This window comes from Malus sylvestris, chromosome 2 (genome assembly GCF_916048215.2).
Source record: "Malus sylvestris chromosome 2, drMalSylv7.2, whole genome shotgun sequence".
Classification (NCBI taxonomy): domain Eukaryota; kingdom Viridiplantae; phylum Streptophyta; class Magnoliopsida; order Rosales; family Rosaceae; genus Malus; species Malus sylvestris.
In genome coordinates, this window is record NC_062261.1 from 7,628,369 (window position 1) to 7,651,156 (window position 22,788).

At 37.5% G+C, this 22,788-nt stretch overlaps 1 protein-coding gene and 1 pseudogene across 1 annotated transcript; both read right to left on the minus strand.

Annotated features, from left to right (window-relative positions):
• Positions 1 to 501: 501 nt before the first annotated feature.
• LOC126608243 (putative pectinesterase/pectinesterase inhibitor 45) lies at positions 502 to 3,659 on the minus strand. Its single transcript, XM_050276101.1, has 3 exons — positions 2,528 to 3,659; positions 2,281 to 2,441; positions 502 to 1,651 (listed from the first exon to the last, which is right to left on the minus strand). The coding sequence occupies exons 1-3, from the start codon at positions 3,466 to 3,468 to the stop codon at positions 954 to 956; spliced, it is 1,800 nt and encodes a 599-aa protein (XP_050132058.1). The 5' UTR covers positions 3,469 to 3,659; the 3' UTR covers positions 502 to 953.
• A 1,179-nt stretch (positions 3,660 to 4,838) lies between these two features.
• Positions 4,839 to 21,739, minus strand: LOC126588873 (probable pectinesterase/pectinesterase inhibitor 12; annotated as a pseudogene).
• Between the last annotated feature and the right edge of the window lie 1,049 nt (positions 21,740 to 22,788).

The following is a 22,788-nucleotide window of genomic DNA, read 5'->3' on the forward strand; positions in this document are numbered from 1 at the left end:
CACGATTCTCGGCTTGCCTAGATACCGCTTCTCAAATTAATGTGCATCACGGCATCCAGGTTTGTCTCACTTTCTTGTTTTTTTCCTAACTTTGTGGTGTTTTTCGACCTGTTTTGCAAGTTTAGACCTTTAGGTTTGGTTTTAGAGGGGTTAGGTTTCATGCCCCCTTCTTTGTATCATTTTTGTTTTTATTTCTAGAGGGATAAGGTTATTGTCCTCCATTCTTTTTCGTGTATTCTTTTTTATTGTCTTTGTTTTATTAGAAATAAAATTGTTGCCCATGGATTAGATGTAACTTTTTTTTCGTTATCAATAAAATTTGTCTCGTACTGTCGAAATTTTCTACAAAAAAAAATTTAACCATATTTTGCTTGATGCAAAGTTCCATTTTGTTTGTCTTGACGTAGCTTAATTTTTTACCTTTTAGTCTTAGTGTTATGCCCTTAACAAAATCATATGAAATAGAGGGGATAAGTGAACTTTTGTAATTGGACCAACATGTCAAAACAACACCAAAAACAAGCAGAGAGTCCATTTCCAGTACATCATTTCCATCACATTCACATCTACACTTTCAGGATTCCACCCCCACCAGAACACAACTTTCTCCACTTTTTGGAACAATGTTTTGAATCAAAGAACGAAATTTTGGAAACATGTAAACCTAAGCATTCAATTCTGTTACAACCTAGAATTCAATTGAATGAATTTCGCTACACAGTGAACCGTATGTTTTTTTCGTACGTAATTCGATTTTTTTTCTTCGTTTAAGGCTAATATATATTAGTGTGTTGCAAATAAAGCAGGATGTCAATTTCACTCCCTTGATGATCAGTGCTAAAACAAAGAAACTGACAACATTACCATTCCCTTCCAAACACAGATGTTCCACTCTTCTTGATCACATAACTCAACACCACCATTGTCATCTCCGTGTCACGAATAGACTCCATTTAATTTTCAAATAGGCCGAAGCGGACAGGAACACCCTCAACCTTGAGCCAAGCGTGCCCTTTCAAGAAAGGCCCTACAGTATACTGCATTGCCTCTTCCTTGTTAATTTTCTTGTATCCATCCCACTTCACTCTGTTGTCAGTTTTTGCGCCCGGTCCCTTGTTGTTATACTCTGCGTAATACAACGTTTTCAACGCGAAATCTCCTTCCCACGGTGTCCATCCATCCAGGTGAATCAGGTCCTCAATTGTCGACTCCATCACTATGGTTCTCGAAAATTCTTTCCATGGCCTTCCGAGGTAGGTCTTGAATTGGGACTTTACTGGCTCAAGATCTTTGTCAGGCATGATTTGGCAATTCTGCAACACTATTCCTGTGGTTTCCCGTTTGTCAGTCCTTCCCTGGGCTGTGACAGTGTTTTGTTGGTTTTCCAAAGGCTTGCGAACATAGATCAAGCAGTTCTGGAAGATGGCAGCAGCGTCGCCAAAGATGAAATCAACTGTGCCGGAAATGACACAGCTCTTATAGAACTGCCGATGAGTTTGTGCGTACAATGTCTCTTGGTACCCTTCAAACCGGCAGTTCAGAAAAATAGCGCGGTCTGCTTGGACTCTCGCTGCCACTGCCTGACGCTTTTCAGGTCCAGCCGTGTTTCTGAATCCCATCGACTTTGCCATAAAACCTTCCCCTAAGGCCGCTGCAATAGAATCAAACGGAAAGAAAAGAGTAAGTAACATTCACACTAACTTAAATGGTGAGGTAAGCCTTATACATCCTCCATGTTCTATTGTTATAAGATATATACATTATTTGTTTCCTAATTTGAGTGTGAGAGTGTGAGGTAAAAAAGTCGCGCATTGGTGAAAAGATAAACCTTACAAGGGCTTAAAAGAAGTTGGGCTACTATCTATTTTGACAATTGATTAAGATGGAACCTCAATTTTCTTCATGGTATTAGAGCAAGTTAGCCCACATGTGAAGTGGCCACATATGCTCCACATCACCCATTTGAGGCTTATAAATTCGCCACACGTAAGGGGTCGTGTGAGAGTGTGAGGTAAAAGAGTCCCACACTGGTGAAGGAAGAAACCTTGCAAAGGCTTATAAGAAGTTAGGTTACTCCCCATATCACCAATTGGTTTTATGGTGCAACCTCAAGTTTCTTCATCGAGCACATGTAGTGTAATACAAAATGAGAGTGATTTCAGCACGTCCATTTTCTCGCTCTATACACCCATGTTTATTTATGGCGCTAGGTTTTCGATTTATATAAGTCAAAAGAAAATGAAGAGGCAAAAATAAACAGAAGTGTATAGGAGCACGTACCGAAAGGTGCAGTTTGAAATGTCCTAACTCCATCGGCTAAGTTCTTATTTCCAGTGATGATGCTCTTCTGTGAACCATCGCCGTACATTGTAACGTTCGGCATCTTCTTTGTCACAGTCACAGTCTCATAATAGACTCCTTCTTTAACATAGATGACATACCTGAATTTTCATAAGGGTTAAAAAAAAACTGATAAATAAAGATAACATGATTATGAAAATCATCGCCTTTTGAACACAGCACACACCGTCCTTCGTATTTTTGGGGCATTTTTTCCAAGGCTTCACTAATGGTTTTGTAGTTTCCACTGCCATCTTTTGCCACTGTCACGTTGGGGGTGAGTTTCTTGTCGTTTTTCTTCAACATCCTTCGGTCCTCATGACTCATCCAGTTAGGGAATCCGCTCTTGTCCTGCGATAGAAGGCGGCGATTTGATCCTGCAGCTGCTCCTGTACTCGGTAGTTGCAACTGGTTAAGGAGTGAAAGCATGGCCAGGGAATTGCTCGTGAATTCCTTAGAGGTCTGCAACATCTTCTCCAAGTCGGACTTCAATTTTCCATCAGGAAACCCGTCGACGCATGTCTGCTGGTAAGATATCACCGCACTTAGCCAGCTGTTCAAGACGCCGATGCGCACTTTCCCTGACTCAGTGTTGTTGCCAACCTGAGAAATGGCGTCCCCCAATTCCTCCATGGCGTCCTCGAACAGCCCTTTGCAATCCTCGAACGCTCCCTTCTCTTCCGGGCTGCTGAAAGTGAGCTCAGCGGTTTTGCTGTAGACACTCTTGGCCTCGTCCGAGGTGGCTGAGATTGCGGTCTTGATGAATGCCATGGGTTTCGTTTCGCCATTTGCCTTTTCAATGATGCCCTCGCACTTGTCCTTGTAATCTGTCGCACTGCACATCTCCTTCAGGATCTTCTTACTATTTGAAGGGGCTTTGTTCTTCGGTGGTGTATTTTTCTGTTTTGGAGCCGCCGGTGCAGGTTTCCCTGCTTTGCCTTGCGTAGTATTGCCCTGCTTAGCATTTCCCTTCTTGTTGCTAAGTTTGTTGACAATGAAATAGGCTCCGACGGCAATCAGAACAAGGAGGAGAATAACGACAACCGCTATGATAATTCTCTTCTTGACCTTACGTGCCTTCTCGGCCTTTCGGCGTTCAGAAATCTGGTCGAAATCCTGAAATGCCATTACGAGAGGTGGCTTTAAGGCAGAGGGATCTCTGCCTTAATAATCTTGGGCCAAGGCACAGGGCGAGACACCTAGTCGAGCAAGAGACAGGAAAGAGATTGAAACACAATGGCGTTTCGGCTTTAATTGCTTTCACTTTCGCGTCCTCTTCCTATCTCGTTGTTCTTCAGTTTCAGAATTTCGAATCTCCATTGTTATTTTGGCATTTGACAGAGGAGGTCTGGTCAGGAGAGTTTTCAGGTATTCTATTTTTCAAAAGTTAGTTGGAGAAGACAAGAAGGGGTCTTTTCCTTTCCAACCGCATTTCCCCCGCGAATCCTTTCTGAAATTACCGTTATACCCCTTACTGTCAAACTACATAAGAGCATATAGTGTTCAAATTTGTCAATGAATTCATGATTGTGTGTATTCTTTTGTGAGGTTATGATTGAAGTCATAACAAATTCATGACTCCAATTAGTGGACTAAGCCAGTCAAGCATTAAATATATGGGTTAGGATTCGATGACATGAGCTTTTGATACACATTTTGACACTTATTTTTGTAGGGTTCACTCCATAATGTACTTTAACAATTCGACCATCTATATTTTAGTACATCATTCATAGATCATCCTTGCAAACAATTAGACAAATCAATAAGCATTAAGACATTCATTTATAGTGAAGAAAATTGATGAATACGGTTCTACAAAAAAAACATTAAATTAATCCAATGGTCATATGGTTTCAGATTTGGGTGATTTTTTGTGGACATGATCTTTAAGGTAAGACCTGAAATATAGACGGTTTGATCGTTAAAATACATTATGAAGTGGACCCACAAAAACTATGTAAAAATGTGTGTTAAAAGCGTGTGTCCTAAAATCTTAACCCTATGTATATTAATCGATTAGAAAATCACATGAAATTTTGAAAAAATAGCCTCTCTTTTGGTGTCTTCATAGAGTATAACTAGTAAATATGGATTAGGCCGGTTGATTAGTGTAGTTTGTCAATTCTCTTGCATTCAAGTTCAAATTTTTCTCTTCATAAATTGTAGTAGTATTGTAAAAGAAAAACGGAATTTTGACTAATAAAAAAGGGTTTGATCTTGTGAGGGTTCAAAATGATCGAGGGGCCGTCGAGTTACTATATTTCTAGAACTTTCCAATTTCCATGGAATCATGAGGCAGTGGTCAAAATTGTTAGCGTTTTATTTGGGGTTTGAATGTTGACATGCTCGAAGTGTAGAACATCCTATCAGAAAATACCCCCTAACCCCCAAAAAAATCAGAAATATTTCACTTCATTCACACAAACTTTCACCTTTGATATACATATTTGAAAATGTACGAAAAATTATTTCAAACAAGACTATTCAAACAAAGATCAGATGCCTTCATCATAAGGAAATAAAGTGGACTGCAGCCATTCATCACCAGCAATAAACTCTTGCACACTGAAATTGGATGCATCATAATAGTCCATAACATGATGTCCTGTCCAGTTCACTCTATTATCCGTCCCAGCGCCAGGACCATAATTCTGGTACTCTCCATAGTATAAAGTGTCCAACCCTAGGTCCCCGGACTAATTAGTGCACCCAGTCGGGTCAATAAAGTCGTTAATGTAGGATTTCAGGACAACAGTCGTAGAGTCATTCCTCCACGGCCGGCCTAAGTAGCTTTTGACAATGCTGGAATGAGAGTGCAACTCATCACTGGCTAGAATGTAGCAGTTCGGCATGGAGATTCCTGTGTTCTGATCTAGTGTGTCCCTGGACTGCGCCGTGACGACTGTGATTTGTCCTGGCATTGGTATCTTGGACACAATGTTGCATGCTTGAAATACAACTGCGGCGGTACCACATATGTAGCCTATGGTTCCGAATATATCGCACTCTCTATAGAATTGTCTGAAAGAGTGCACGTATAATGTGTCTTGGTAGCCATCGATGGCGCATTTGTAATGTGCAGCCAGGTCTGCATTAATTCTCAGAGCAACTGCTTGGTGCTTTTCTGGCCCTGCCGTGTCCTTAATTGTTATGTCTCTTGCTAGAAAGCCCTCTCCGGACACAGCTGAAAAAATTGAGTGTTCGGTTAAAACAAACTGGGAATGAAAGGGGTACCAAATGTAAACATGATTTTTCAAAATCTGCACTAATCATTGAAGACAATTGAGGTCTACCATAAAATCAATTGACAATATGGAGAGTAGCCCAACTTATAAGCCCATGCAAAGTCCCTAGCTTCTCCCATCAATGTGGGCTACATTCTCAAGAATCTCAACACGCCCCCTCACATGTGACAAATTTTCAATCCTAAACACTTAAACAACACAAGACGGGGGTGTGGAGCACGTGTGACGTAAGACAAACTGCTCTGATCCTATGATAAAATTCAAAGAAGCTCAAAGAAGTAAACTTGAGAGGGAGAAACTGATTTTTATATTTCTTCACTACTAAGAAGTACAACTGTAGAGCAGAGTATTTATACTCAGGGACATGTACATCTAGTTGCACTAATCTCATTAGCTAGAATAATGACACATGGCACTAATGACAACTATACACAAGTTAATAAAACAGTACAACATTCCTAGCACCACACTCTCCATTCTATCAATTATCCCCTATGGTTAAGCATGTTATCGATCTCAGTCTAAATTAGATTTTTATCATAATCTTGTCCAACTTTTGTCATGTGTAGCAGGGGTGAAAAAACCATTTAAAACATTGAAGCTTGTTCAATCTTTAAATCAGGCTTAAAATGACTTTTACATGAAAATTAATCACACACGAACAAACTTAATTACCTACGGTTGCAGATCTGAATGGAGTCCATCCATCATAATAACTGCGTTTACCAGTGATGAAAGTGATGTCACTTCCATCTCCAAAAAGAACAAGGTTGGTCTTGTAGCTCGGAATCTCCACATTTTCTGCATAAACCCCTTCTTTGACATGTATAATCGTCCTATCGTAACTATTATTTTATTGAAGTATTAGTCTTTAACCCTAGTATCAGTCTTTAACCCTAATACAGGATATTAAGCACTGGATTAAGATTGCTGCCCTACTGTCTTTGATTAGCTGGTTGCTTCTCTGTTAAGCATCCTATCTTACAGCCACCTTAATCTCTGACGTAATCCATAAGTCATGGTGCACACTCCCAAGAAAGGACGTTAGGGTTTTATCCGTTAGGTTGTTATTAGGGTTAGGGTTTTAGGCTGTGCTGTTGTTCTCTTTAAAAGCTATTTTGTCCTTGTAATAAAACCATGAATGAAATACAAATTGAGTTTAACTCAAAATCAGTTTCCCATCTTTTCTACATGGTATCAAAGCAGTGATCCCTCTAGGACCTGCCTCTGTGTTCATTCTGAAATCCTTCCAAATCCAAACCAGTTAAGCCATTATGGCAACACCAGCAGAAAAAGAAAAAATTTCACAAAACGAAACCATGGATACCAATCCAATTCAACGTTTGAGCTCTGTGCTCCTAAACAAATTCAACCATCTGCCCTGGTCACGAGCTATTACTCTCGCTCTTGGAGGACGTGGAAAGCTCCCTTTCATTCAAAGGGATGACATCATGCCCGAAACAACTTCACCAGATTATGCAGCATGGGTGTCCTAAGATCAACTTATCATGTCTTGGCTGTTAAACTCTATGGAACCAAAGATGGCTGAGATTTTCAATTATTCAGTGTCATTTCACCAGCTTTGGAATTTTGTACAAGACATGTATGGGGAACTAAACAATGCTGCACGAGTCTTCCAGCTGAAGAAAGATCTTACGGTATTACAACAGGGAAATCTCTTTTTTGTTCAACATCTTGGCAACTTGAAGAACAAATGGAATGAATTGGATCTCTACAGACCTCATACCACGAACACAACCATTCTTTTAAAGCGTGCTAAAGAAGACAAGGTGTTCCAATTGCTTGCCAGCCTTGGACCAGAGTATGAAGATCTTAAAAGTCGCCTCTTGATGACACCTGAGCTTCCCACCTTCCAGATGGTCTACAATGTTATTCAACGCGAAGAAATAAGAAAAAAGGTCATGAACGCAGACGTGGTCGTTGGATAATCAGATCATAGGCCATCAGAAGCGAGAGCCTTCACCTCTCCAGACCATATAAGGGAAAACGACCAGACTTAAAGTGTTCTCACTGTGAGAAGATAGGTCGTCCAGGCGTTGGACACATAAAAGAAAAGTGTTGGATTCTTCATCCAGTACTTAAACCCAAGTTCAACGATGATGGAAGAGCACCAAGAAACCAAATGAAGCATGCCTACATTCCTAGAGCAAATCTTGTTTGCGACAATCTCCAATAATGTGATAAACTCTTCCTCTAATCCCATTACTCTCATAAATGAATTTGCTAACTTCTTGCAAGAGAAACAAGGAAAAACAAATCATGAAAGTCCCTCAGCCATGCTCGGCAAGTTCGCTGGCTTCCTCGCACAATCAAGCTCAGTGTCACAAAATGGCGTGCCAGGTATTGTTGCAACTATTTCCACTGCATTGGATCTTAGTAGTAGTCGTGATTTTTAGATAGTTGACTCAGGAGCTTCTGATCACATGACTAACGATGCATCTTTACTAAATGATTTTCAAAACTTCTCCACTCCTTCTTTTGTCTCTGTAGCTACTGGCACCAAAGTTCATATAGCAGGCAGAGGGAAACTCAAAATCTTCTCGGGTAAAAAAGAATCCCTTGTCATGCATGTCCCTTCCTTTCCTTTCAAACTGTTGTCAGTAGGAAGAATAACACAATTACTCAATTGTCTTGCAATTCTTTCCACTCACTGTGTGATTTTCTAGGATCGAGTTTCAAAGGAAACGATTGGTAAAGGGTTCTTCCTGAATGGACTGTACTATGTCAACTTCTCTTCAAGTTTTCCAAAGAGTTTCTACGTAAACTCAAACACAGTAAACAAGGAGCAGCTATGGCACATGATATTAGCTCACCCTTCTTCACATGTTATGTCTTTTCTTTTTCCTAGTTTCTGTAAAGTGATCCCAGATTGTGAAGTTTGTCACAAATCTAAGTTCACCAGGTTATCCTTTCCCCATTCTCTCTCTAGAGCTACCAAAGCATTTGAAATTATCCATTCCAATATTTGGGGACCTGCAACCTTAGAGTGTTTTGATGGTTACAGATTCTATATATCTTTCATTGATAATTTCTCTAGAACTACCTTTGTGTATTTACTTAAATTCAAGCACGAAGCTTTCCAGTGTTTCAAAAATTTCATAACTTAGTTAAAAATCATTTTAACTATAATATTGGCATCTTAAGGTCTGATAATGGGTCTGAGTACACTTTCAAAAGCATGACAACCTACTTAAGTAAGCATGGAATTTTGCAACAAACAAGTTGTGTAGGAACGCCACAACAAAATGGCATTTCAGAAAGAAAGAACCGAGATTTGCTTGAGAAAGCTCGAGCACTAATGCTGCAAGCAAAAGTTCCAAAGAAGTTCTAGTCCCAAGCTATACAAACTGCCGCATACATCATCAATCGATTTCCTAGCAGAATCTTGAAGTTTAAATCTCTTTATCAAATTCTCAAAGGGAGAGAAATTGACATAATTCATCTTCGTGTGTTTGGATGCATATGCTATATACACATTCAAACTATTCACAGAGATAAACTTGATCCAAGGGCTATCAAGTGTGCATTCCTAGGCTACTCAACGTCCTAAAAGGGATACAAATGTTATGATTCTAAGACCAGAAAGGTGTTTGTATCCAGGGATGTACGTTTTGATAAGACAAAATCCTTCTTTCAGAAGCATGATGATGAACCTCAGGAGGAGCTCTCATATGAAATGTTTCCCACTCCTCTCTTCCTTGATAATCCAAGGTTGTTAACACCGCACAATGAAGCAGTTGAGATAGAGTCAGCCCTTGAAAATATGGAAGCAGATGATGAAGAAGTCCTTCATGAAAAGAGAGAGCCTCAACTTGAACAACCTCCTCCTCTACGATGGAATCCTTCTCGAAACAAACAACCTACAGCCAGGCTTGATGATTTTGAAATCTACACACCTAGACATCTTATTGGACAAATGGTTTACCATAGCAAGGTCTCTCCATCCCATGCTGCCTTTGTGATTGAATTATCTCGAAACTCTGAGCCTCGATCATTCGAAGAGGCAAACCAATCTCCTGTATGGAGGCGTGCCATGCTTGAAGAACTGAAGGCACTCGATGAAAATCAAACTTGGAGCATTGTTTCACTGCCAAAAGGTCAACGTGTGGTTGGGGCAATATGGATTTACAAGACGAAATTTCACTCAGATGGAACCATAGAGCGGCACAAGGCAAGGTTAGTTGCAAGGGGTTTCATGCAAACCTTCGAGGCAGATTACAAATAAACCTTTGCCCTGGTGGCAAAGATGAACACAGTTAAAGTGCTTCTTTCGGTGGCTATCAATTCACACTGGTCTCTACATCAAATGGATGTAAAAAACGTTTTCCTACATGGGGAGTTAGAAGAAGAGGTGTACATACGCCTACCACCTGGTCATGAACGAGAGAATGAACAAGGAATAGTCTGCAAGCTTCACAAGGTCATTTACGGCCTCAAGCAATCTCCAAGAGCTTGGTACTCAAAACTGAGCTATGTCCTTATGTATCCGATTTTAAACGAAACAATGCAGACTTTTCAATGTTCACTAGGATTGGTACGCATGGAAGATTGGTGGTACTTGTTTATGTTGATGATCTTATTGCCACAGGAGATAATCCAGAAGAAATAACTGCTCTCAAAGCCACCTTACATTCAACCTTCTCAATCAAAGATCTTGGCAGACTCCGATACTTTCTTGGAATCGAAATGGATCAATCTCTAACTGGTCTGTTTCTAAATCAACAAAAGTACGTTCTCGATCTTTTAGAAGAAGCCAATATGATGCATTGCAAGCCTGTCAAAACACTACTACCAACAAATTTCAAGGATGAAACTGTTGGAAATGTGCCCTAAAGCCAATCATGTGATGATACTTTACGGACATTTCACATGTTAAACTAATCTAGTTTTACATATAAAGGGCATACATTATTGTTTGAGCCGTCTCATATAAATGTTATATGCTTAAACGATAAAGTCCAAGGAATATGTGATTGGGAGAATGTAATCTAATGAAGTTAGATTCATGAGACCATTCTTTCGTAGACACATCCTAAACGTTCCTGATCATAGGATTGTCAATTGGGCGTTGACAGTCCGTTAAGATCAGTACGTACTATGTCTTCTCTCAGGGAGAGTGATTAGTCTCGAGTCATTGGTGTGTGTGACATCAAGACAAGTACGTAGGTGCTCAATAGAGAATGAGTTCACTGAACGTGATCAACGAAGAGTTCTTATATTCCATGTCACATGAGAACTCATGGTTGGGATAATGCAAAGTAGTCCTTTGACCTGAGGCATCACAGTTGTCTTGTGGTTAAGTCCTTGATCTTTGATTATGTCAAAGTCACCCCCTCGGGGTGTCCACGGCATCGTTGGGGTTAAGCCACTTAGCTATGGAGACAAGTGAATGCGCAACAAGGGATCTCTAACCTTCAAACAGTTGAGGGAGAATACTCTATGATATGATTTGGAATCTCTGGCCAGAGTATGAATGAGATTAGGGAATGCGTTCCAAATCACATTCAAGGAAATCATATAAGCACACGAATCACATTGGATAGTAGACATGAATAAATAAACTATCATACCAAACAATGTGGTCAAGAGTATTAGATTAGAGAAGGACCGTATTGCATTTGTAATCCCGAACTGAATAGGTTCTCCACCTCTTCTGATTAGCTTGGGTAACCATGATATGCTGCTAGGTGTCACTCATGGTTTGTGGAAGCCCTAAACGTGTGTAATCACTAAAGGGAGAATTGAAAATAGTTTCAATTCACAATCGATGTAAAATGGTTTTAATCGCCCACTACCTCGCTAAAAGGAACCTAATGGATCGCACACCGTAAAAGGTAGAGATTGGAGATTAAACGGAAATGAGTAAGAATGATTAAATGGTTTAATCATTTAATTATGGCAAGGATAAATTAATATGTTAATTAATCAAACGAATAAGTTCGTTAAAGACTTCGGGATAGTTTTGGACCTTAAGGCCCAATGGGCTTCGAACGTCAAGCCCATTAACTTAAGTTGTATGACAATTTAATGAATAAAGATTCATTAAAGCCCAAAAGCCCAAATCCCTTTAAATGGCCGGCCATATGTGTATGAATTAGGGTTTTGGTTGTTTAGGTCACTTAAAGAAGTGACTATATAAATAACTTTATAGCCAAATATTCATTAAGTGATTAAGGGTTTATTTTGGGGGAAAATTGGTGAGAATTGTCTCTCCATTTTCTCTCTAAAGAGGCCAACACCTTGGAGGGTACATCTAGCAATCCTACTACTCCAAGGTCACTCATTTCTTCTACAATCAAACCTTGGTGAAGAGACTTAGAGGTTCCCTATTTTGGGAACTTGGAGAAACCTATTTTTCCATCCAAATCCATGGATCTAAGAAGCAAGGAATGAAGGCCCTATCTCTTTGGGTGATTAGCCTTTGCTTATGCAAAGATGAATCTACAAAGGTAATAATTTCAACTCACTTTGTTTTGAGTTGATTATTGGTTCACCAATCTACTAGGCTTTGAATTTCATGGTAATGTTTTGTTTTTGAGTGCATGCAAGCATGATTCCGCCTTTAATTGTTAATTGCATGCTATATGATGTTGCTCAAATGAACATGTTTTTCAAAATAAATCCTTCAAGTGGTATCAGAGCCTAGGTCTAGTAGTTGGTGAATCCTTTTGGGTTTTGTAGTTCATAAGTTTATGATTTAAAAGTTGTAATTGTTACAAGCTTTATTCTTGCTTCTTTGAATGTAAATTTTGTTTGAAAATTTGTCATCTCAAATGTTGTAGATGTAGTTCATATGAGGATGAATATTGGAGCTAAAATTTGGTGCCATGATTTTGGGGATTTTCGGCCAAATCCAAAGGGTGATTTTTTGGGTTCATGTTTGTCTTGTTAAAATGGTTTTAAGGTGACTTTTGGAACCCCTAAGTACCCTAGGATGTTAGCCTCATTTTGAATGATAAAAATTTGAGTTTTATTGCATGAAAACATTCATGGAGCTCTTATGGGTTTTCATGGATGTTCTTCATATGTTCTTGATGTTCTTGCCAAGAACACAAAGGTTTGTGTTTTGATTCAAAGTTTTGATTTATTTCATAAAGTTTATGATATATGTTTTTCAAATGATTTATCATGTATTTAAAGTGTTAAATATTTGTATAAATGATGATGGAAACATCAATCATCAAAACATATATTATTTTTATGAAAGTATTTAAAGTGTTAAATATTTGTATAAATGATGAAAGAAATATCAATCATCAAAACATATATTATTTTTATGAAAGGTGAAAGCACTACTTGATTGTTTTTTACAAAACTAATAAATCAAAACACCCACCACTCATTTTTATCCCTAAAAACCGGCCACCCTAATAAAATAGGGTATTTTTGGGCCTTTTATGCAATTACATAAAGTTTTGATACTTTTGTGTATTTGTACTTTGACCCGAAAGTTTACGTTTTGACGTTAAGGCCTAAAAACGCTAAAGGACAAATTGTTTTGCTCCTTTAATGAAGTTTTTGAATTTATTTAAATTTTGGGTTCTAGTTGTATTTACATGAAGTAGTGACTTTTGTGTTTTTACAAAGTGACCCCAAAAGTTTATGTTTTCGCAATATGGCCCAAAAAGTTGTGGTTATTGCATGATGGCCCAAATAGGATGAGAACAAAATTGTTTTGTCTCTTTAAATGAGAATTGGATTTTCATTTTGTTTAGCTCCACTTAAATCAATTTTATGGATACAAAAACCAAATGAAAATGTTGCATTCAATTAATTAGTTAAAGCGTTAATTAATTAAAGGATGATTATGAACCTAAGCCTAATATAATTGAGCTATGTGAAAGGCGTTTCAAATTTGTTTGAACCATGGGAATGTGTAGATTAGATTTTGGTTGTAATTTGATTTGATCAAATGTTGTAAAAGGGCATAAGTCCTTCTTTACTTTAAGGTAATTTGTTTTATGCAAATGTTGTAATGAGCATAAGCTCATCCTTTACTTTGAAGTATTTCTTTCTTGCTTTATATGATATGCATGAAAATGAAGTAATTGGGTCCAACGCCCCTAAGACAACACGCCTTAATGTGATTAAACGCGTAACTAAAATCAATCTCCATCCCTAGACCGAGATTCAACACAAGGCTCGTGTTGAATCTAAACAAAGGTTCATAGTCATCCTAAGGCCCTAAGGCAACTATATAGTCCATCAAATGAATGCAAACCTTATGTTAGTAGTAACATATACTCTTGCTTTAAAAACCGTTTTAAAAGCATAGTGGGAGTATTATGTACAACTAAAACAATCATATGGATCAATAGTTGTAATAGGACCAAAATTGTTTTAATAGAGATTAAAATGTATATTTATATGTGATGAGACCTAAAACCCTCAACCAAACCATTATTAAGTTGATAAGCGTGAGAGTGCTTAGAACGCTCTTTCGTGGCCTTCCACTGTGGTGGGCTTCAATAGTTTGTGACTCGTACAATGTATTCGTCCAGTTCTGGGGTTGCAAAGTATGTGCTTACATTCAGGAGAAGCCCATAAACATATGATGAAGTGAAAGGTAGGCAACAAGTGTGGCCAATATGGAGTTCTTCTGAGGCCATTCTTGAACCCCTACTTGAACTAGCATGGTGGGAATGACTTAACTAAGTGCAATGGTGCCAATATGGAGTTCTTCTGAGGCATCATTCTCTAGAGGCCAAACAAGATGGGTACTTGCATTAGTTGCAAATGAGTAAGCGTACTCTCTCATTATTATTGTTGCTAGCCAATATGGAGTTCTTCTGAGGTGGGCTTGGTAATAGTGAGCCTCCCATAACCTACTAAGAGTTTCATCCAAAACTCTCGAATTCCAATGAGGGATATGGAATTTGCCAAAAATAGTGGGTGGTGCTATTTGATTTAAAGACCCGAATCAAATGGCTTAAAATCAATCAATTTATATTCGTTATGTATTTGTTTACCAATATATTTGCAAACGCTATCCAACACTTGACAAAACCGAATGTTTTAGTTTCCGGACTTAGGTACCACAATCCCAAAGAATGTCTTAAAAGGATTGCATATGTATCTAAGTAGTCTCATCCTCACAATCTTACTATTGATAATGTATCATTAGAAGAATATGTTAGAAAAGGTCTATCATAAAGAGGACAACACTTTTAAATGTCATAATTCTTCAATTACAATTTGTTGTATGAAGAAATAGGAGTTGCTTTGAACAACTCTTAGTCAATGCAAACACTTAGTGCTTGTTTCTTTGTTAAATGAACAAAGAACTTGAGAAGAAAGCACAAAGGCATGAATACATTATGTGCCATGATTCTTCACTTACAAATTGTTGTATGAAGAAATGAGAGTTGCCTTGTACAACTCTTAAAGGTTTGTAATTATGTTTAGAACATAATGGTTGATTGACAAAAATAGTCCATTAACATGGACTTATGATGATTTTGAATCATTGAGTGTTGAAGTGTTAAACCACTTAACGAGACGGAAACTAGGCAAGGACTTCACCTTTGTTTCCCTATCCTAATGATTCACTAAGTTTATGGTAAACTATGTAGTGAACAATAACCACATACTCTCCAAATTGTTTGATGTGTATAACACAATTGAAAAAGGTTTCAAGAGAGATAGTGGGAGTTTAGGGACCATGACTAATGTAGTCAAAGGTGAAAGTCAAATAAAGAAGATAAATAACTCCAAGGGAACAAACTTTCTTTATGAAAGGATGGACATTGGAAGGGGTATTTGCAAGAAATGTCTTGCAAGTGTCAAGAACACACCTTTCGAAGGTGTTGTAAAATGTTCTTGAATAGTTCAAAACAGTTGGTTCTTCTACTTGAATGTATGATTCCGTATTAGTAACTATGTTTTACAAATCGTTGTAAAAGTGTGACTAATAAGAAGTAGAAGATATATGAGAGAAGAAAAGGTGCTTCACATACGGAACGTGAATAAGATATAGATCTCTGCGAAAGCAGATAGTACTTACTTCCTCATATGAACTACCAAAGAAATTGGATTATAGTAATCTAATTGATTGTCTCTATAGTAGAGATGATATGGTAGTGTTAACTGTTTAGAATATAATGATGCTTAAAACCCAAAAGGTTGCAAGGTAGTGACTAATCCCAACTAAATTGTGATACCTCTAAAACATAAGTTACGAGTTGGTGAAACAAGGATGTTTTGGATCGTTAGATCCGGATCCAATACCTTCTTGTTAAAATTGTATAGAGGCGAAATGTTCGAATCTTTATTCTTTTGGAAAGAAGAAAGAATCACAAAGTTGTTGAGGTTAATTCACTTAGATGTTAGTGGCACTTGTCCACAACATAATACTACTCATGTTATATGACATTCACCGAAGATCACTCTCGGTTGGACTATAGTTTATTTTGAATAAACACAAGTCCGAATACTTTGCAAAAGGTTTCAAAGAATTCAAGAAATGTAAATAGATGAGTAAGATATCTAAAGTATTTACCTCCTTAGATTTGATCCAAGGAAAGGTAACACTTTAGATGAGTTTCCTTGAAAGATATTAAGGAAAATAGCATCATAAGATAATGTATTTCTCCATTAGGAGAAGAACGAACTTGAATAAGATTTAGTTCGTTAAATGTTATCTATTACCCATATATAGGATATATACTTCTAAAACAATATGATTGTCGATGAGAAGATCTTCCAATATTTTCATGACTCCATAAGATGTAGTTGGAAAAGAAAGACAAATCTTAAGCATGTTAAAGATTTGGGGTTGTGTGCTAATAAGCAATATTTGTTTGATAACAATCTTGTAGGATATCCTTAAAATAACTTTTGGATATCGCTTCTATAAACCAACTAACAAATGTTGTTTTGTTGGGTAGTTCATTGTAATTCTACAATGTGATTTGCCTAAAAGCAAATGAACGAGAGATAGAACTCAAAGAATGGGTTCTTTGAGAGACAAGATAGTAATCAACAAATATAACAACCTAGTTCCTATACCACAAGCTCCAAGGTAGTCGATAAGAATGAAAATCCTTATGACTACATTGAGTGCATATACGATATATACTCAAGGAAATGGTAAAGTACCATTTGACTCGAAATAATGAAACCTTCATAGCTAATTGGTAGCTTAAGGTAACTACAATCAAAGAGAATGGTTGACTTTGAAGAAACCATCTTTGAGATAGGCTTGGTTTCAATTAATTCGAAGATTGCTAGCTACAACTAAAATGGTGATTCAATGTTTTGACATAATATGGGTTTCCGAAACCATTATTAAGATAGTCTTGATAATATATGTCCAAAACTATAAATCACAAGACATGTAAGTTGTAGAGATCCATCCATCATGGATCTTAGCAAGTTAGTGGGAGCTATTTGCATTTTATGAGGAAAAAGGATCAAATCGTTTGATTTCTCATCAAGATGTAAATGAATCTTTTGTTTAAGAGTTTTACAAAAGATTAGTGGGAGTTAATCATGTTCCTAAAATTTAAGTATATATGATATATTAATTTTGGAAATGAAAAGAATACTTCTTCGTTAAAGTTATGACTTTAATACATTATATGAAGATAGAATGTATATGGGAGATATAGTCTATATACATGGGATGGAAATCTATAATGATATATTTCATGATATAATTGGATTATATCAATCCTTAATAATAGACAATGGATGCTAGGAAGTTTCTCATATGATGATAAACTTCAATAAGAAGGACGATTCTAGTGAGACTAGCAAGTTGCCCTTCTCAAAGGGAACATACCCTTTGACTCCCATAGAAATAATGCGTAAATTGAATCCTTTATGCATAAGCAGAAAGGTGATTTATGTATTTCATATTGTATGAAAAACATTGATATGAGTTGTACCTAGAACGGTACAAGACGATATCAGTGCAAGCCCAGGATCAGAACCGTGGCAACTGTCAAGTGAGTCCTTAAGTATTTAAGAAATACTTAAGGATAGATTCCTCAAAGAATGAGGAAGAATTAGAGTAACGTAATGGAAGCGTAAATGTATTAGATTATTAATCTGATCCATCATTGGATGTTTCTTCATTATGAATGAAGAGATAAACAAATATCTCTTTATTATGACTAAAGAGATATTTGGATGGAAACATTAAAGTAATGACTTTAGTGTGTTCCATTATGAATGCAAGATATATTGCCATATAGAAGTTTACAACAATGTTGTTTGGATGGGAAAGTTCATTTATGAACTCTCTATTCGATTCCAACCAGAAAGTGTATGACACTAATGGGGCGATAGCTCAAGCCTGGGAATCAAGGTCTCATCAAGATCCGAACACAAATGAGAGACTGAACCACATGATTAAGAATCATGTATAATGGTGACGTCGTTATTCTCAAGGTTGCTTCTGTGGATAACACATATAGATATCCACTGTCTAGGCCTACTATTCAGCCATTTATGAAATGACTACAGAAGAGGTATCATCAAGATGACCTAGCTGATTGGCTCTAGTGCAAGTGGGAGATTGTTGGAAATGTGCCCTAAAGCCAATCATGTGATGATACTTTACGGACATTTCACATGTTAAACTAATCTAGTTTTACATATAAAGGGCATACATTATTGTTTGAGCCGTCTCATATAAATGTTATATGCTTAAACGATAAAGTCCAAGGAATATGTGATTGGGAGAATGTAATCTAATGAAGTTAGATTCATGAGACCATTCTTTCGTAGACACATCCTAAACGTTCCTGATCATAGGATTGTCAATTGGGCGTTGACAGTCCGTTAAGATCAGTACGTACTATGTCTTCTCTCAGGGAGAGTGATTAGTCTCGAGTCATTGGTGTGTGTGACATCAAGACAAGTACGTAGGTGCTCAATAGAGAATGAGTTCACTGAACGTGATCAACGAAGAGTTCTTATATTCCATGTCACATGAGAACTCATGGTTGGGATAATGCAAAGTAGTCCTTTGACCTGAGGCATCACAGTTGTCTTGTGGTTAAGTCCTTGATCTTTGATTATGTCAAAGTCACCCCCTCGGGGTGTCCACGGCATCGTTGGGGTTAAGCCACTTAGCTATGGAGACAAGTGAATGCGCAACAAGGGATCTCTAACCTTCAAACAGTTGAGGGAGAATACTCTATGATATGATTTGGAATCTCTGGCCAGAGTATGAATGAGATTAGGGAATGCGTTCCAAATCACATTCAAGGAAATCATATAAGCACACGAATCACATTGGATAGTAGACATGAATAAATAAACTATCATACCAAACAATGTGGTCAAGAGTATTAGATTAGAGAAGGACCGTATTGCATTTGTAATCCCGAACTGAATAGGTTCTCCACCTCTTCTGATTAGCTTGGGTAACCATGATATGCTGCTAGGTGTCACTCATGGTTTGTGGAAGCCCTAAACGTGTGTAATCACTAAAGGGAGAATTGAAAATAGTTTCAATTCACAATCGATGTAAAATGGTTTTAATCGCCCACTACCTCGCTAAAAGGAACCTAATGGATCGCACACCGTAAAAGGTAGAGATTGGAGATTAAACGGAAATGAGTAAGAATGATTAAATGGTTTAATCATTTAATTATGGCAAGGATTAATTAATATGTTAATTAATCAAACGAATAAGTTCGTTAAAGACTTCGGGATAGTTTTGGACCTTAAGGCCCAATGGGCTTCGAACGTCAAGCCCATTAACTTAAGTTGTATGACAATTTAATGAATAAAGATTCATTAAAGCCCAAAAGCCCAAATCCCTTTAAATGGCCGGCCATATGTGTATGAATTAGGGTTTTGGTTGTTTAGGTCACTTAAAGAAGTGACTATATAAATGACTTTATAGCCAAATATTCATTAAGTGATTAAGGGTTTATTTTGGGGGAAAATTGGTGAGAATTGTCTCTCCATTTTCTCTCTAAAGAGGCCAACACCTTGGAGGGTACATCTAGCAATCATACTACTCCAAGGTCACTCATTTCTTCTACAATCAAACCTTGGTGAAGAGACTTAGAGGTTCCCTATTTTGGGAACTTGGAGAAACCTATTTTTCCATCCAAATCCATGGATCTAAGAAGCAAGGAATGAAGGCCCTATCTCTTTGGGTGATTAGCCTTTGCTTATGCAAAGATGAATCTACAAAGGTAATAATTTCAACTCACTTTGTTTTGAGTTGATTATTGGTTCACCAATCTACTAGGCTTTGAATTTCATGGTAATGTTTTGTTTTTGAGTGCATGCAAGCATGATTCCGCCTTTAATTGTTAATTGCATGCTATATGATGTTGCTCAAATGAACATGTTTTTCAAAATAAATCCTTCAGAAACCTCAGGCATCCAGCTTACAAATGCAACGGAGTATCAAAGGTTGGTAGGAAAACTTATCTATTTGACTATAACCAGACCTAACATTGCTTATGCTGTTAGCTTTGTCAGCCAGTTCATGCATTCTCCCTTATCTCATCATCTGCAACTAGTTAAAAAGATCTTTCGGTACCTGAAAAGCTCAATGTCTACCGGGATTTTCATGCAAAACAACGAACACTTCACCATTGAAGGATACACAGACTCTGATTGGGCAGGCAACGTCCTTGACCGTAGATCCACAACTGGTTACTACACTCTAGTTGGTGGTAACCTCGTTTCGTGGAAGAGCAAAAAGCAATCCGTTGTAGCTCGGTCAAGCGCAGAAGCTGAGTACCGAGCAATGGCATTTACTGCATGTGAACTAATTTGGCTAAAGGGTTTGCTACGTGATTTTGAAATCATCTCCTCCAAGCCAATTCTTTTTCACTATGACAATCAAGCAGCGATGCATATTGCTGCCAACCCCGTCTTCCATGAACGCACAAAGCATATCAAGGTTGACTATTATTTCGTCCGTAACCATGTCCAGTCCAAGCTATTACAAACTGTATTTGTTCGCTCCAGTGATCAACTTGCCAATGTGTTCACCAAGCCTCTTCCTTCTGCTCAACTTGATCGTCTTTTCTTCAAGCTTGGATCCAGAAAATCTCTCGATCCAGCTTGAGGGGGAGTACTGAAGTATCAGTCTTTAACCCCTAATACAAGATATTAAGCATTGGATTAAGGTTGCTGCCCTACTGTCTTTGATTAGCTGGTTGCTTCTCTATTAAGCATCCTATCTTACAGCCACCTTAATCTCTGGCGTAATCCATAAGTCATGGTGCACACTCCCAATAAAGGACTTTAGGGTTTTATCCGTTAGGTTGTTGTTAGGGTTAGGGTTTTAGGCTGTGTTGTTGTTCTCTTTATAAGCTATTTTGTCCTTGTAATAAAACCATGAATGAAATACAAATTGAGTTTATCTCAAAATCAGTTTCCCATCTTTTCTACATATTTGGACAAAAAATAATAGCATCACTAATTGTGGTGAAGTTCCCCTATCCATCCCCAGCAATCGTTAGGACTTCACCGGGGTCATATTCATCGCCAGAGCTCTCCAATATCCGGCGGTCTCTCCTCGATAACCACCTCGGAAAGCTCATGAGACGGCGGTTTGTGCGCCCTTTATTCGTCCCTTGCTTTAAGATAACTGAGAGAGAATTGCTTACATATTTGTATGTACTAGTCAAGGAGTTGACTAGGGTTGACTTCATAGGGCCAGAAGCAGAAGCCAGTCCTTCCATGCAAGTGTTCTTGTTTGTGAGAGCAGCGTTGAGGTAAGCCCTAACATCGTTGAGTTTCTTGGAGTTTTGTGCCTGGACTCGAGACACGGATCTTTGAAAGGAAAAGATAGTGATTTGGTGGAGCTCCTTGCAGTCCTGGACAGCTCCCTTTTGTTTCTCGATGATGTTCGAGTACTGTTCGGCCTTGTAGAAGAGATCAGTGAGCTTTCCGGCTTCGGAGGTGGCAACGTTGAGGGATTAGAGGAGGTAGGAGAGGATGTTGGGAGTGATGTTTATGGAGACTGAGAGTTTTAGTGAGTCGAAGCAGATGTCTGGGTAGGGTGTGGACTTGCAGAATGATCTTATGGACAACAAATGGGGATTAAAAGTAGTCGTGTTCGAAGACGAAGAGGAAGAAGAAGAGGAAGAAATGTGGAGAAAAAAGATTATGCATAGGAGCTCCAGCAGTTTCGCAGTGGAGGAAGCCATGAAATGACTCAGAGGAGGAGTTGGGAGAAAAGAAAATTGATATAAACATGCGAGAGTCAGAGCACATAAGAGCGTAAAAGTGCACAACTTATTGGTGTCTATCAAATTCAAAATTTCCTAATTACTTTAAATCTGTTAATTTCTTGTGCAAATTTGATTTGGATTTGCTAGACTAATTAATTTTTTTTTTTTCATCATTTCAATTTTTTTTAACTTAATATCCTCTAATTGTTGAATGTTAACACACAATGGAGATTTATAATAAAATTTATTGCACATGTGGCATAATTTTATTGGGTATTGGTCTTATATATGTTTTAAGAAGTGATATATAAGTTTTAGGGAGAAAAAAATAGTCCACAAGTTAAAGTGAAACGAAATTTGAGTTTCAGGGATTAAAGTAGTGACTTTTGAGTTATAAGGACAAAGTGAGATCAAAATGGAGTTTCATAAGGCATAAATAAAAATATGTATAAGACTATAAATATTGTATTTTGAGCTTACAATTTAATAATCGAAACAGTTCAATTTTTAATCATTATTTGAAGATCACTTCTATATCATTCGAATTGAAAATAGTTTAATCAGTCAAATGTATAAAAAAAATGAATTGTTCATCATGAATTTGTTACTTGATAATTGATATCTATATCATTAATTTTGTTCTATATATTTCAACTACTAATGATCCCTGATTCAAATTTTTTATAGGAGTACGTAGTCTTTAAGGAAGATAAAGAAATTAAACGGTTTCAATTATAAAAGTTTGTACAATGAAAATATAGTATTTGCATGGAGGAATGAGCTCATCCCTTAAAGGAGGGGATGCAAGTATTATCCATAATAATATTAGAGCATAATGACAATGCTAATAGAATAATACATGCATTCCCCTTTGAGTGGGGTGAGCTTATTCCTCTACTTGCAAATAATGTATTTTACTATAGAAATTTTATACCAGGAAATGTTAAATTTCTTAATCATTATTTGAAGATCATCCTGACAATAAAATCATTCAAATTGGAAATTGTTTAGTAATCCAAATATAT

Coding starts and splice junctions, on each gene's coding strand:
- LOC126608243 (XM_050276101.1), bottom strand. CDS start 3,468: ATGGCATTTCAGGATTTCGACCAGATTTCTGAACGCCGAAAGGCCGAG. Junction 2,442..2,527: donor CCCCAAAAATACGAAGGACG/GTGTGTGCTGTG, acceptor ATGAAAATTCAG/GTATGTCATCTATGTTAAAG. Junction 1,652..2,280: donor ATTTCAAACTGCACCTTTCG/GTACGTGCTCCT, acceptor ATTCTATTGCAG/CGGCCTTAGGGGAAGGTTTT.